The 17,443-nt window shown below is 44.1% G+C and overlaps 1 protein-coding gene across 2 annotated transcripts in view; it reads right to left on the reverse strand.

The window, feature by feature from the left end:
* Positions 1–17,443, reverse strand: part of CENPP (centromere protein P) — a 438,647-nt gene that overhangs the window by 334,157 nt on the left and 87,047 nt on the right. For both annotated transcript variants that reach the window (XM_073644334.1, XM_073644333.1), the window contains exon 6: positions 2,306–2,402. In XM_073644334.1, coding sequence (XP_073500435.1) covers positions 2,306–2,402 — 97 coding nt within the window. The remainder of the gene's footprint in view (positions 1–2,305; positions 2,403–17,443) is intronic.

Here is a 17,443-nt window from a genome sequence, read left to right on the forward strand (position 1 = left end):
GAAACAGAAGAGGTATAGGAAGGTGAAGCCAAATGTGAGAGGATAAGGATAAGCATGCAAAGCAACTCCACGCATCAAACTCCAGAAAAACTCTCCAACCGTCAACTCCAAAAGCTGAATTTTCTCCTTCACCACCAAACCAGGAAGTAGAACTATCACTGGCAACTCCCAAGTGCCAGTGGTGAGCATATATACTAGAGGGGAGTGGCCAACACAGAACAGCTGAGACAATTCAGGATGGAGAGCTCCAGGAGATTAATTGAACTGATTAACCCTTGCCAAGATAGATCAAGGAAAACCTGCACTGCTTAACAGGAGGGTGAAGCAATTCTAATAAGTGCAGAGGTTCGTGTAACCGGACACCGCAATATTTTGGCCCCTCTCTGCCGCGGTATCCGCGTTACAGTTTTTTTGCTTATGAAGAGTAGCTAACTTTTGAGATATTAGCTGGGACCACTCCATTCCCTATATTTTCTGCAACCTTTTTTGCAGGTTGGGATTTAAAAGGACAGATACTAAACCACACTGCATACTAAAGTGAAGGATCTAGAAAGTAGGAAAGAAGTAGACAAGTTTCTAGGGCTGCCAATTCCAACAGCTGAAGAGCCACAAGTTGTATGATGTTGTGGAAAGAATACAGGCAAAGAAAATCCACAGAGCACAAGACGTTCCTGCACTTCCTAAAAACAAGGAACCAAATGTGTACAAGGCTGTGTCACTTCATGACTTCAAGGCTCGTTAAAGGGTCGATATTGACTTTTAGAGTTGCTACTTACAATAGGCGGCACTAGGTTTGAAGTCCTCTTCCTCTCTGAAGAGACAATTTGCATATTCAACTTCCCAGAGTAGCATTGCTCGCCTATAAGCCTCCTTACACTGACATGTCAGGCATGTCACTCTCCATAAGGAGAAACGTTGCCCCTTAGACTCCAGTCAGAGGCTTCTCATACAACCAAATCAGATCTCATGCTTTGCACTGAGGAAAGGCAACACCCCAAAAAACATATCTGCAAACTGAGATTCTAAGTCATAAGGCAAGGAAGGCTTGTTAAAGGGTGGATATTTACTCTTAGGATTGCTACTTCCAATAGGTGGCACTACAGTTCAAGTCCTCTTCCTTTTTGAAGCATATTTAATTTCCCAGAGAAGCATTGCATGGCCTATAAGTCTCCTTACCCCAGGCATGTCACTGCACAAGGAGAAACATTACCCCTTAGACTTCATAACTGATATACCAGATAAAGGGAGGTGATGCCTATCCTAGCTGTAAATTTGTCCTCTCCTTTTTTTCTATTCTGTTTTTACCAGTGAAGTATACTAAAGTGGAGAAGGAAAGAAAAACATAAATGTGTTGGTATTCAAATAGCTCCTGCAACAGGACTCATTAAGAGATAGAAATTTGTGCAGGATTAAAGTTACACTATAAATAGTACAAAATTGCTTCATCTTGTACGATTAGGATTTTTTTCTCCTGTAGTGATTACGGTGTAATCAAAATTGCATCTTTAAAAAACATGCATCTTTGCAGGGATTTGCCGCAGTTCTGCATAAAGTATTCACACCATGTTTTACAATTTAAACGTGTATTTCACCTAGTTCATCTGTAAAAACCACCTAGAAAAATCTCAGCAAATAATATAAAAAAAAAAAAGGATAACATTTTTTGGGTTGTAGCTTTAATCGTACGTTGACCACTGTGTCTAAGAACACCCTTACTAAATTTTTCAATTAGTATAACAGGTCTGTAGATATTGGAAAATCCCAATGAGACTGCAGCTGTTGCAGGTTCATGTGGGTATTGTGAAACCCTGTTATATACCACATCATTTTCCTTTGTTCAGGGATTTAAATGGCCTTTTACGAAAAACTATTCTGTATGATCTGGATTTTCAAAATCTCAACACTTCCTATTAATCGCAGATTTCACTCAAGACAATGCAATAGGCAAAAACAGCTGAGTAATCTGCAGGTAACACACTTTGCAATTTTTTTTTGTGGGTAAATTGTATGACTGTATGTGAACTTGGCCTAAAGAATTATAGGGACTTTTCTTTAGGAAGAATAATTGTACTATGCTAATCATGGAGCAATAAAATACACTATAACAAAAACAAACAACAACAAAGTGCTAATCATTATAATTATGCATGTAAAAGAAAAAATAAATAAATCTGTGACAGAATTTTAAAATCTTGAAAAAAAAAGACAAAAATTTCACATGACACCTACGCCACTAGCAGAGGAGGCCAAGAAGTAAACGTCTTGAACATTTGTTACAAAATATTTACAGTAAAATGTGTCCTACCTTAAAACTGGAAAATGTTCTCTGGCGATATTCACACCAATCTGTGAAAGTAGAAAGAGTGCGGAAAAATCCCAGTAGATTCCGTGATTTGTGTGTTCTGAAAAAATATTAGTCATAAAGTTTTTGGGGTACAATTAAAATGAAAACTAGGTGTGCATGCCTGTTACATATAAAAATGTCTACATGATCTCATTGTCCAGAACAAAGGACACACATTTTAATACATATAATAAGTTTCAATTACCCAGGATGACTTCATCCTAGGTGTGATAAATGTCCTAATAATTTATTATGAATCAATTGAAGAGTAAGAGAAAAAAACATACAGTATGCTGAATGATTAATGGTAAAGGTAGAGAGAGAACCCTATGAGTGAGGGCACCATTCACTGCCTTATCATTGGGGATCCCAGCAGTTTGACACCTCTGAAGAACCCCATCTGAATGACGCACAGGTCAAACATGTGCACCTCTGCACCTCTGGGATGTTCGTGGGCGGAGCCGATTTTTGGGCGCGAACAAGTCGGAACCCCAAACACGAAGACTTGAGATAACCGAGAGTAGCGTTCTCAGGATTACATGGGATCCCAGTGGTTTCTAATCTTGGTATTAACCCTTTAACCTCTTCCCGCCCATCCCACCTAAATTATTGGGCATAGTGTCCATATTGAGTGCTGTGATCTTGACTGCTGGAGCCTCCTTTTATTCACTCATCGGATTCTTAGAGACACCTATGACATAATTAACCCCTTCACCCCCGAGCCTGTTTTCATCTTCATGACCAAGCCAAATTTTATCATTTTGACCACTGTCACTTTATGAGTTAATAATTCTGGAACGCTTTAACGGATCCCCCTGATTCTGAGATTGTTTTCTCGTGACTTATTCTACCTTGATATGACTTGTGCTTATTTATGAAATAAAAAAAATGGCAGAAATTTTGAAAATTTCAAACTTTCAATTTTTATGCCCTTAAATCAGAGAGATATGTCACACAAAATAGTTAATAAATAACATTTCCCACATGTCTACTTTACATTAGAACAATTTTGGAAACAATTTTTTTTGTTAGGAAGTTAGAAGGGTTAAAAGTTGATCAGCAATTTCTCATTTTTACAACAAAATTTACAAAAGGGACCACATCACATTTGAAGTGGCTTTGAGGGGTCTATATGACAGAAAATACCCAAAAGTGACACCATTCTAAAAACTGCACCCCTCAATGTGCTCAAAACCACATTCAAGAAGTTTGTTAACCCTTCAGGTGCTTCACAGGAATTTTTTGAATGTGGAAGGAAGAAATGAACCCAAATGTTTCAATTTTCACAAGGGTAACAGGAGAAAATAAACCCCAAAATTTGTTGTGCAATTTCTCCTGAGCACGTCGATACCCCAATATGTGGGGGAAAATCACTGTTTGGATGCACAGCATGGCTTGGAATGGAAGGAGCGCCATTTGACTTTTTGAATGCAAAATTTGCTTGAATTATTAGTAGATGACATGTCACGTTTGGAGAGCCCCTAATGTGCCTAAACAATGGAAACCCCAAACAAGTGACACCATTTTGGAAACTAGACCCCTCAGGCAACTTATCTAGATGTCAATAAGCAAACTTCGGCAAACATCATAAGTAGTGCAGGTTGGGGGTCTGAAAGACCAACTCATCCCCCATCCCCACACATTTGTGCCTACTCAAAAATATATATAAACAGGAGAACCCATGAGTATAATGGCATAAGAAATTTTATTAGTATTACGCTCGCGCCCGGACTGACTGGCGTGAGCGTGATTAGTGATCCCACTGTACCATGAACCGAGGAGTGCCTGGAGGGGCGTGACTAAGTATCAACCCGATCCGACCAAGGTCGCACGGCGGCTTAGTCGACTCGGTGGACCAAGGAGGAACCGAGCAAAGGGACCAGGTGCGACTCCAGGTCAGACCCCGGTCACAGTTGTTGACCCACACAGGGGAATGCAAGAACAGGCAGGTTAGACTGGCATACAGGCAGGTGGGTATTGGCAAGTACGGCTGGTATGCAGACAGGTGGGTACTGGCAAGTATGGCTTGTATGCAGACAGGTGGGCACTGGCAAGCACGGCTGGTATGCAGACAGGTGGGCACTGGCAAGCACGGCTGGTATGCAGACAGGTGGGCACTGGCAAGCACGGCTGGTATGCAGGCAGGGAGATACTGGCAAGCACGGCTGGAGTGCAGACAGGGAGATACTGGCAAGCACGGCTGGAGTGCAGACTGGGAGGTACTAGCAGGTTGGAGCGCAGGCTGGATAGGGTCCAGTACAGACTGGGAGACAGGTACAGAGCCGCAGATGCGGTAGACAAGCAGAGTAAAGCGAAACCGCCGGAGCGGAGAACAAGGCAGAGCAGAGAGGAACTGCTGGTGCAGTGAGCAAGCAGAGCGGAGCGAAAACCGCATGTGCGGTGGGCAAGGCAGAGCTGAGCGGAACCGCCGGTGCGGTGGACAAGGCAGAGCAGAGAGGAACCGCCGGAGCGGTGGACAAGGCAGAGCAGAGAGAAACCGCCGGAGCGGTGGACAAGGCAGAGCAGAGAGAAACCGCTGGAGCGGTGGGTAAGGCAGAGCAGAGAGAAACCGCAGGTGCGGTGGACAAGGCAGAGCAGAGAGAAACCGCCGGAGCGGTGGGCAAGTCAGAGCAGAGAGAAACCGCCGGAGCGGTGGGCAAGACAGAGCGGAGTGAAACCGCAGGTGCGGTGGACAAGGCAGAGCAGAGCGGAGCCGCCGTAGGGGTGGGTAAGTCAGAGCAGAGAGAAACCGCCGGAGCGGTGGGCAAGACAGAGCAGAGCGAAACCGCAGGTGCGGTGGACAAGGCAGAGCAGAACGGAACCGCCAGAGCGGTGGGTAAGTCAGAGCAGAGAGAAACCGCCGGAGCGGTGGGCAAGACAGAGCGGAGCGAAACCGCAGGTGTGGTGGACAAGGTAGAGCAGAACAGGGCTGAAGGTGCAGGCAGAGAGGACAGGGCTCTGTTCACATAGAACAGACTGGAAAATGCAGGAAGATGGCTAGAACACAGGAGGTGGATACGGAGGAAGGGAAAAGGGACAAGGAGAACCAGATACACACAAGGTACTTAGTATGAAGCAGCGAGTGGACACAAAACTCACAAACAGAAGTACAGAGACAACGAGTTGGAGTTAGGTGCAGGTTCAGATACTGCAGGAAAAGGGAAGGTACGGACATAGAGAAAAACAGGTAACTGGCTAGGATACAGTTCAGACAGGAACTGCTACTGCAATGAGATACAAGAACGAGCCTGGGAATACAGCCCCCAGAGAGGCGGAACAGACTAGAAGTCAGAGATAACAGGTCTGGGTATGCAGCCCCCAGAGATGGTGGAAACAGACAAGAAGACACAGATAACAGGTCTGGGTATGCAGCCCCCACAGATGGCGGAAACAGACAAGAAGCAGAGCTGGACCTGGCAACTTCAGAGTCAAGGAGCACACTGAATGGTAGTGTTGCTCAGGCACCTCCTACTGGGTGGAGGGGGTTTAAATATCCAGTGACTCACAGCAATAGGCTGGAGACACATTAGGGGTGCGCCCACAGCAGCTATAAGAATCAGGAAGTAACCGGGCCGCCGCCCTAAGCAGTCAATCAAGAGACAAGCACACAGCATGAACTGGAGCAATATTTGCAGGCTGGACTGACAGGTAAGATTGCGGTCTCGCATAGTGGGAGGTGGTGCACTATGCAAGCACGCCGCCAGGGATGTTACAATTAATAGACAATTCCTTTAAAATTGGTACATCAAGTATAAATAGTGTTAGAAAAATAGTGTTACAAAAACGGAAACATGCAGAAAAGTAAGCCATACTCCATTGCTGAACTCAGAACGGGGCCCCAAAAGGGTCACAATAAACGATGATGGAGGGACAGGGGAAGATCAAGTGATACTATACCTCAGTTTCAGTTGTAGTAAATTCATAGAGTCAACTCCATCAAAATGAGTATGTAAAGAATCACTCACCCAGTGGGAAGGGGCCCAGCCCAGAGAGGGACAGCGCAGGCTGTGTCTGGCCACCGCTCCTTCCCTGCGCTGTCCCTCTCTGTCCCTCCATCATCGTTTATTGTGACCCTTTTGGGGCCCCGTTCTGAGTTCAGCAATGGAGTATGGCTTACCTTTCAGCATGTTTCTGTTTTTGTAAGGGTATGTGGCCACGTAGCGTTTTACAAGCATATATGCTGCGGAATTTCCGCAGCGTAAACGCTTGTGAAATGCTTGTTAATCCGTCCCCCATGGTCCCCAATGAGAATCCGCAATTTCAATGCCCATGCTGCGGACTTTTCCGCAGCGTTTATGCTGCGCTCAAAAATCTGCAGCATGTCCATTAATTCTGCGGACACGCATGCGGAATTGCCTTGTCAATGCAATAAAAAACGCAAGGCAATTCCACATGTCCCAAACGCATCATAAACGCGCGAAAAACGCTCGCCAAATTCCGCAAGCGTTTTTTCCGGGAAAGGACATGCGGAAATTAAGCAGAAATTTTCTGGGCACATAGCCTAACACTATTTATACTTGATCTACCAATTTTAATGGAATTGTCTATTAATAAAGTTTCTTATGCCATTATACTCATGGTTTCTCCTGTTTATATAACTTATCTAGATGTGTGGTGAGCACCTTGAACCCCCAAGTGCTTCACAGAAGTTTATAATGTACAGCCATGAAAAAAAAAAATCATATTTTTCTCACAAAAATGTTGTTATCCTCAAATTTTTCTAGAATAGTTTGCGGACTCCATATACAGAGACCCTAAAGTGCTAGAATAGCAGAATCCCCCCTAAAGTGACCCTATTTTGGAAATGATACCCCTTTAGGACTTTTTCTACAGGTGTAGTGACGATTTTGACTCCATAAGTCTTTTCCAGAAACAAGCAGCAGTGGATGTTACTGAGTGAAAATTGCAAACTGCCGTTGTAGTGACCAGTACGTTGTAGTGACCAGGGCTGTGGAGTCGGAGTCGGTGCTCATTTTGGTGGAGTCGGAGTCGGTATAAAATGGAATGACTCAGACTCCTAAAATATATAATAAACTAGATGGTGGCCCGATTCTAACGCATCGGGTATTCTAGAATATGTATGTGGCCGACCGGGCGCGACTAATCAGCGAAGCAGTGTTTAAATGGGTTGTGCACTACTTTAAATTAACCCCCCAATGTATCCCCCCGGGGCCCCTAATGAATTTTGTGTTAGTATGGACCGGGGAGCAGCGCTGCCTGTGCGGGTACTTCCACTGCGAGCAGCCGGGAGATGACCGGCTAGCGTCGGTCATCTCCCAGCTGCATCGCCGCTGACCTCCGTGCGGCGGATGAGCCGCTAACGGCCGCCATCTTGTTCTGAAATCCCACGTCGCTGATTGGCTGCTGCCGGACCAATCAGCGACGCGGGATTTCCTGGACGGACAGACAGACGGGATAAGCCGATTATATAGTAGACTAGATGGTGGCCCGATTCTAACGCATCGGGTATTCTAGAATATGTCTCCCGACGGTGGCGTACTTATTTTAAATCTGCCGCCAATTGGCCGGAGACCGTGTTTAAATTTGGCGCCACAATCGCAGATTGCTCGCGGCGGCCGGCAGCGAGCAATCAGCAGAGCGGTATTTAAATTTGGCGCCGATCTCGCTGATTGGTCGCGGCCGGCGGCTGCGACCAATTAGTGAACCGTGTTAGTGAGGACCGGGGAGCATCCACCTGCCTTATAATGCCCCATGCAGGATGTCCACCTGCCTTATAATGCGCCATGCAGGATGTCACTTCCCCCTCCCCATATAATGCCCCATGCAGGATGTCACATCCCCCCTCCCTTATAATGCCCCATGAAGGATGTCACATCCCCCCCTTTCACTCCCCCCCACCATATAATGCCCCATGCAGGATGTCACATCCCCCCCTCTGTTATAATGCCCCATGTAGGATGTCACATCCCCCCTCCTTTATAATGCCCCATGCAGGATGTCACTCCCCCCCACCATATAATGCCCCATGCAGGATGTCACATCCCCCCCTCCCTTATAATGCCCCATGCAGGATGTCACATCCCCCCTTCCTTATAATGCCCCATGCAGGATGTCACTCCCCCCCACCATATAATGCCCCATGCAGGATGTCACTCCCCCCCACCATATAATGCCCCATGCAGGATGTCACATCCCCCCCTCCCTTATAATGCCTCATGCAGGATGTCACACCCCCCCTCCCATATAATGCCCCATGCAGGAAGTCTCATCCCCCCTATATAATGGCCCATGCAGGAAGTCACATCCCCCCATAATGCCCCATGCAGGATGTCACCCCCTCCCTCGCTTATAATGCCCCCTCCACAATATCACACACTCCCCCCCACCATATAATGCCCCATGCAGGATGTCACATCCCCCCCTCCCTTATAATGCCCCATGCAGGATGTCACTCCCCCCCACCATATAATGCCCCATGCAGGATGTCACTCCCCCCCCACCATATAATGCCCCATGCAGGATGTCACATCCCCCCCTCCCTTATAATGCCCCATGCAGGATGTCACCCCCCCTCCCATATAATGCCCCATGCAGGAAGTTTCATCCCCCCTATATAATGGCCCATGCAGGAAGTCACATCCCCCCATAATGCCCTATGCAGGATGTCACACCCCCCGTCGCTTATAATGCCCCCTCTACGATATCACACACCCCCACCCTACCATTTAATGCCCTATGCCCCCATACAATAAAAAAAAAAAAAATCCAATACTCACCTCACTTCTCACCTGCTGGTGCTGCCGCTGCTCCGGACTCCTCAAGCGCACCGGCATCTTCCCGCTCTGCGCTGTGACCGCTCAGGAGAGAGCGCGGTGGAAAGACGTCACCGCGCCCTCAGACCTGAGATGTCACAGAGCTGCAGCGGAAGAGACAGGAGCTGCTGCGGAGGCACGGGGAGGGGTAAGTATTGAGCCAGGTGCTGATCTCCCGACGGTAGCCGCATGGAGGTCAGCGGCGCCTCCGGTCGGGGGACTTATGCTGCGAGCAGCCGGCTGCATCGCCGCTGACCTCCGTGCAGCAGATGAGCCGCTAACGGCCGCCATCTTTTTCTGAAATGCCGCGTCGCTGATTGGCCGCAGCCAGACCAATCAGCGACGCAGGATTTCCTGGACAGAAGGACAGACAGACGGGATAAGACAATTATATATATTAGATTGGGTACAGTAGTTCAATGCAGAATGTGCTGAATATTTTTTCATAGGAATTTGGGAAAGTTATGAAATGTCCTATAAATGGCTGTTCTATTCCTGATCTAAGGCTACATTCACACACAGCGTTTTTGCTGTGTTTTTTGAGGACACGTTTTTCAGCTGCAAAAGCAGATCAGCTTTTTAAAAAAAAACGCATCACCTGAAAGGTTTTTGAGCTCATAGATAATGTTTTCAATAGCAAAAATAGATTAGAAAAACGCCGTACAAACTGACATGCTCATTCTTTGTGAGGATCCGTTTTTGAGCCCAAAAACGGATCCTCACAAAACGATGTGTCTGAATGTCATATCTTAAAACCCATTGACTTTGCTGGGATGCCCAGAGTCACTGCATTTTACTGCAAAAAACAGATCCGCAAAAACGGTGTGTGTGAATCATGGCCGTAGCCAGCGAGGGGCAGCTGCCCCCCCCCCTAGAAGCAGGGGCATGCACCTATCAAAACTCACTTGTATGCTGCAGTGCTCCCGTCCTGCACCGGCTCCAGACTGCAGGGGGCAATCTCCCTTCCTCTGTCCTGTCTTCTGCTGTCTTCACCAGAGAGAGGAGGGGGAGGGGAGCCTGCCCTGCACAGGATCCGATTCCTGGGCCCCGAGCTGGAGAAAGTGCTAATATTTTAGGTAATTATTATGTGCTCTCTGTACAATGTGTGTACTACAGTATATGTGCAATGTACTATTTGCAGTCTGTAGCTGTCATTTGTCTATCACACTCTATCTATTCCTCCATGTAGTCATCTATCTATCCATCCCTCTATCTATCCATCTATCTATCCCTCCATCTATCCGTTCATCTATCCCTCTATCTATCCATCCATCCATTCATCTATCCCTCCAGCTATCTATCCATATGGCAATCATCTATCCATCCATCCCTCTATCTATCTCTCCATCCCTCTATTTACCTATCCATCCCTCTATTAATCTATCTATTTCTCCATCTATCCCACTATCTATCTATCTATGACTTTATCTATCTTATCTATCTATTTATCAATCCTTTCATCTATCCCTCCATCTATCCATCCATATGGCTATCTATCATCTTTCTATCCATATATTTATCCATCCATCCATCCCTGTATCTATCTATCTATCTATCTCTCCATCCCTCTATTAATCTATCTATTCCTCCATCTATCCCACTATCTATCTATCCCTCCATCTATCTATCAATCCCTCTATGACTTTATCTATCTATTTAAATTCAAGCAATATATGTGGGAGTCGGAATCGTTTTGTCAGAGTCGGTAAGGGAAACTGAGAAACTGAGTAGTCGGAGTCGCAGGTTTGGCTTACCGACTCCACAGCCCTGGTAGTGACTAGTACATTGTGCCCAGCTCATGATTCTGGAGAAACGCCCCTGTAAATTAGTAATGCCAAACATGTGGATGTTAAATGTGGTTTAGGCACACTGTGGGGCTCAGAAGGGAGGAGGTCATTTGGATTTGGGAGCGCAGAATTTGCTGAATTTCTTTTGAAGGGCAGGGAGCCATAGCGCTTTTCCAGAGCCTTTGTGCTACCAGTAACGTGAAAGCCCCTATATTTCCATTGACAGATTATGGACCTGAGTGGGGGCTTTTTTGTGTGGATTGATTTGAAGCTTTTGTTAGGAACATTTTACATAACATTTTGGATCACATTTACCCAACGCTCTACGCTGAGCACTTATATCGGGGTTTCCATCTAAATCTCAGAGTGACGTGATTCAGATGAAACCCAAGAGGGATCAATAATGAGATCCACTATAATGAGGCAGCAGATTTACTCTGGACTCTGTCTGGCCTCTGTTCAGAGTTGTCCTTTTCAAAAGTGCACAAAATTGTGGCCGATGGCACTTGTATGCACGCCGAAAAAGTCGGGCACTGCCGGATCACAGGTCAGACACATCCACAGTGCATCCATCTGTTTCATTATAAGTAATCTTTCGCCGGGGGGTCAGTCTAAATCACGTATTTCAGAGATTTACATGGAAACCCCGGTGTAAGCGCTCAGTGCAGGATAAATGTGAGCCGAGCCTTAGGCTATGTTCTCACATGTTGTGTTTTGCAGCGTAATTTGCTGCAGATTTTTATGAAAATTTTCAGCTGCGTTTGTGCAGTACCAGCAAAGTCTATGAGAAACCAGAATTCGCTGTTCTCACATCTTATGTTTTTTTGCTGCGTATTTTGTGCCTTGGTTGTGTTCTTCGAAAATAGAGCATGTCACTTCTTTCAGCGTTTTTTTTAGCATTTTTTCACCCATAGGAATTAATGGGTGGTAAAAAAAATGCTGAAAATATAAAATTCTTTCAGCGTTTTTTATGGCAAAATAGAATGGGGTTCTTTTTATTCACAGAACTATATGTACATGCATAAATAGAGACAGAAGGACAGTGAAAAAGCTGAAAAAAACGCAGCAAAACCTGCATATTTGACGCAGCTGATATCCTGCCAAACATCAGTTTTGCTGCAGATTTCTCACTGAAAAAAAAACACAACGCGTGGGAACATAGCCTTAGGGTATGTGCCCACGATGCAGATTTGAAGCAGAAATTTCCTGAGCATTTCTGCATCTCCTTGGCAGAAAAAATGCATGCAGATTTTAAATGCGTTTTTTTTCAAGCGTTTTTCCAAGCGATTTTGAGCATCACTTGGAAAAGGGCTTGACAAGTTGGTCACACAATATAAATCCATGCAACTGGCATGGATTTATATTGTGTGACCAACTTAGAGGAAATTTCCACTATCCAATGCTGCATCTAAAGTAAAAAAAAGAATTAAAAAGTAAAAAGAAATAAAAAACCTTATATTCACCTGTCCAGCGGCCCTTTGTCTCCTCCCGGCAGCGTCCTCTCTCCTCGGCGTCCCGCGGTGTCCTGGAAGGACCTGCGTTAGCATCATTTAGTCAGCTGATGGTCACGCGACCATCACCTGACCACTGACGTCAGCGGTCGCGTGACCATCAGCTGACTAAATAACGTCACTGCAGGTCCTGCCAGTACACCGCGGGATGCCGAGGAGCGAGGACGCGGCCGGGAGAAGACCGGGGGCCGCGCGGAGAGGTGACTATGAATATTTTTTACTTTATAATTCTTTTCTAACTTACAGGTACCGGGGTTGGAGGAGAGTCTTCTCTACTCCAGACCCGGGTACCATCCGCACATTTAACCGCATATTATGCGGTTCAATGCAAGTCAATGGGCATGATTTCGTGGCAAAATCGTGCCCAAATTGGTTGTGCTGCGGATTTTTCGGCAATGATACATCCCAGACCTCTTACCAAGCGGTTTTAAATGCCGCCACAGAAACGCATTGAATCCGCATCGTAGGCACTCAGCCTTACTGTGATCTTTGGGAGGCAGAATGAATAAATCAACAGCAGGTCAAGAAATTTTTATTTTTTATCTTTCACATCGTTCCTCATGCGGTATAAGTGATTAGACGACTTTATTCTTCAGGTTGATGCGATTACAGTGATACCAGATTTATAGTGGGTTTTTATGTTTGGCTGCTGTCACACACTAAAACGCTTTTTATTGGAAAAACTAGTTTTTACATCGCCATATTTTGGCTGATTTTGAAAGCTAGAATTTTTCCATATTTCGTCCGACAGTCATGTAAGGGCTTATTTTTTGCAGGACAAGTTGACATTTTTATTGGTATCATTTTCGGGCACGTGACATGTTTTCATCGCTTTCTATTCCGATTTTTTTGAGGCAGAATGAACAATAGCCATCAATTCAGGAATTGTTTTTTTGTTTATGCTGCTCCGCGTGTGGTAAAATTGATTAGGCAGCTTTATTCTTTGGGTCAGTACGATTACAGCGATACCAAATTCATACAGTTTTTTTAAGTTTTGGCGCTTTTATGCAATAAAAACTATTTTACAGAAAAAATAATTATTTTTGCATCGCTTTATTCTGAGAGTTAAAACTTTTTTTATTTTTCGGATGATGGAGCTGTATGGAGGCTTGCTTTTTGCGAGACAAGATGACGTTTTCAGAGATACCATTTTTATTAACATTCGTCTGTTGATCGCGTTTTATTTCACTTTTTGTTCGGCGGTATCATGATAAAGCATTGCTTTTTGTCTCGTTTTTTTTACGGTGTTCACTGAAGGGGTTAACTAGTGGGACAGATTTATAAGGGTTAACTAGTGGGATAGTTTTATAGGTCAAGTTATTCCAGACGCAGCAATACCAAATATGTGCACTTTTTTTTTCCATAAAAATATTTATTTATAGGAACAATATAATTTAGATATTAGTATTTAGTGATTTTTTAAAAAAATAAATAAATTTACAATTTTTTTTTCACTTTTTTACTTTGTCACACTATGGGACTTTCACTTTTTTCAGCCTGATCGCTTATAAAGCATATTGATGCAGCAGCATTCCTATGCCTTATAAACTGTCAGCGCTGATCTAGTAACTTTGCCAACTATGGTGACCCGGATGTTGTCATAACGACATCGAGTCACCATGGCATCGATCGGAGCCCCGCAATGACGTCGCAGGGTCTCCGATCCAAGGGCAGAGGGGCTTTCTTCCCTCTGCCTGCACGCTGAATGCTGTGATCGCAGCATCAAGTGGGTTAAAGTGCCAGGAGCGGTGTGGGCACTGCTCCTGGCACTAAGTCCCAGGTGTCAGCTGTCAGAATCAGCTGACACCTGGCTGCGATCGCCCGCGCACAGCCCCATTTGCGCTGGCGATCGCCATGACGTATATATACTGCATTGGTCGGGAAGTCCTTCCCAAAAATGACGTATAAACAGGTGCATCTCACTAAATTAGAATATCATCAAAAAGTTAATTGATTTCAGTTCTTCAATACAAAAAGTGAAACTCATATATTAAATGGAGTCATTACAAACAGAGTCTTTATTTCTGTTAATGTTGATGATTATGGCTTACAGCCAATGAAAACACAAAAGTCATCTCAGTAAATTAGAATACTTTATAACAACAGCTTGAAAAAAAAGTTTATTAAATCTGAAATGTTGGCCTACTGAAATGTATGTTCAGTAAATGCACTCAATACTTGGTCGGGGCTCCTTTTGCATCAATTACTGCATCAATGTGGCGTGGCATGGAGGCGATCAGCCTGTGGCACTGCTAAGGTGTTATGGAAGCCCAGGTTGCTTTAATAGCAGCCTTCAGCTCGTCTGCATTGTTGGGTCTGGTGTCTCATCTTCCTCTTGACAATACCCCATAGATTCTCTATGGGATTAAGGTCAGACGAGTTTGCTGGCCAATCAAGCACAGTGATACTGTTGTCTGTAAACCAGGTATTGGTACTTTTGGCAGTGTGGACAGGTGCCAAGTCCTGCTGGAGAATGAGATTTCCATCTCCAAAAAGCTTGTCGGCAGAAGGAAGCATGAAGTGCTCTAAAATGTCCTGGTAGACGGCTGCGCTGACTTTGGTCTTGATAAAATACAATGGACCTACACCAGCAGATAACATGGCTCCCCAAACCATCACTGATTGTGGAAACTTCACACTAGACCTCAAGCAGCTTGGATTGTGGCCTCTCCACTCTTCCTCCAGACTCTGGGACCTTGATTTCCAAATGAAATGCAAAATTTACTTTCATCTGAAAACAACACCTTGGACCACTCAGCAACAGTCCAGGTCTTTTTCTCCTTGGCCCAGGTAAGACGCTTCTGGCGTTGTCTTTTGGTCATGAGTGGCGTGACACAAGGAATGCGATACTTGTTGCTCATGTCCTCAATACTTCTCTGTCTGGTGGCTCTTGAAGCAATGACTCCAGCATCAGTCCACTCCTTGTGGATCTCCCCAAATTTTTGAATGGCTTTTTCTTAACAATCCTTTCAAGGCTGCGGTTATCCCAGTTGCTTGTGCACCTTTTTCTACCAGACTTTTTCCTTCCACTCAACTTTCCGTTAATATGCTTGGATACAGCACTCTGTGAACAGCCAGCTTCTTTAGCAATGACCTTTTGTGGCTTACCCTCCTTGTGGAGTGTGTCAATGACTGCTTTCCGGACACCTGTCAAGTCAGCAGTTTTCCCCATGATTGTGGAGCCTACTGAAACAGACTAAGGGACCTTTTAAACGCTTAGGAAGCCTTTCCAGGTGTTTTTTGTTAATTATTCTAATTTACTGAAATAATTACTTTTGTGTTTTCATTGGCTGTAAGCCATAATCATCAACATTAACAGAAATAAACACTTGTAATAGATCACTATGTTTGTTATGACTCTAGATAATATATGGAGTTTCACTTTTCGTTTTGAAAAACTGAAATAAATTAACTTTTTGAGGATATTCTAATTTAGTGGGAAGCACTTGTATACTGCAAATGTCGGGAAGGGGTTAAAGGAAATATGTGAGCATGTTTTTGCTATGTAATCTCAGAGCAGCATAATAATGGGCAAGAGAGACTGAATTCTGCAATGTTTCACTTACTTGGCTGTTTGGTGCAGTTTTGATACAATCCCTATTTTATCTGTTGTAGATGTAGCAGTAATCAGAATACTGAGCTGTGTATAACCCCACCTACACCCCTGATTGGCAGCTTCCTGTGTATACTGTATTGTGTCAGCAAGCTGCCAATCAGTGGTGGGGGCGGGGTTACACATACCAGCTGGACTACCTGACATGCAACCTAGTCTGGTATTGATAATCTCCTGCTGATAAAACACTGATTGCATTGAAACTACAGCACATAGCCTAATAAGTGACACATCACTGGAATCAGGTTTTCTTGACCTATATTATGCAGCTTTCAGACTAGATAGCAAAAACCTGCTGACAGATTCCCTTTAAGGGATTCCTTGTACAGAGAAAGCCCATAGGAATATAGAACCGATGTTAACAGCTTGCCTGTGTATATGGATTATGGGTAAAAGTAAGCTTTTATATATATATGGGAAATGCAGTATGTTTTTTGCTGCTCCCGTATGCAGATCATTACCGTCACAGTAAAAAAAAAAAAAAATAAATAAATAAAATGGTTAAATAAAAAAAAAAGATAAATAAAATACAAAGATTAAAATGAGTAAAAATATCAGTAAAAAAAAAATAAAATGAAAGCAAAATAAGCTAGTCACCCCCCTTTCTGATTCTGCACACACCACCATTATCACTATGTGACAGAGACACATTTTGCCTGGCATCAGATGCTCAGACACCAATATGCTCCTATTACACAGAATGTACATTAACTACTAGTTACTCTGTCAGCATCAGTTTTTGCACACTCACTAAGACTTGGTTGATCATCAATGTATAGAGGCAATGTCTATGGCTAGAGGAGGAAGAAACGTTTAAAATTAAAATTGAGTCTTTCTTCTTGGCACTAAAGTGATGTCATACGCTATACAATATACACATATTTTGCACTAATGCAAAGGAGAATTAGGGGATTAAAGGGATTTTTCCAACAACTTTCCATTTTAATTTAAAAAGCTTTAAAAGGTATAAATTAAACTATTTTCCTCTTCTTTTCCTAGTAATCCAGGGGTCCTCTCGGTCTTTGTTTACAAGAAGCTGGCACATGACCACTGCAGCCAAACAGCGGCCTAATCACTTACATTCCATACTGCTGGCATCATGCTGCAGTGGTCATATGTTGGCAGCTTAAACAAAGAGCAAGAGAGATCTGATAGAGCATCAGCATGGATCAGTAGGGAGAGGTTGGCGGATGAGGTTAATTTAGTTATTTTATACCATATGCTGTATATTTATTTTGAATTAAAAGTTGGATGACCTAATGATGACCTAAACACCTCTAAAAGGGTGAAAAATTAACGCTATCTCACCCTTACAAAAAAATATACATTTTTACTGTATGTGTAATTCCTGTGGTTAGAGAGGTTGTATGCGATAGACACGGCATTACTAATGCTGCTGCTACTAGTATGTGTTC

The sequence above is a fragment of the Phyllobates terribilis genome, unplaced genomic scaffold (assembly GCF_046119375.1).
Source record: "Phyllobates terribilis strain yellow unplaced genomic scaffold, ASM4611937v1 Scaffold_8__6_contigs__length_399053987, whole genome shotgun sequence".
NCBI classification, from domain to species: Eukaryota; Metazoa; Chordata; class Amphibia; order Anura; family Dendrobatidae; genus Phyllobates; species Phyllobates terribilis.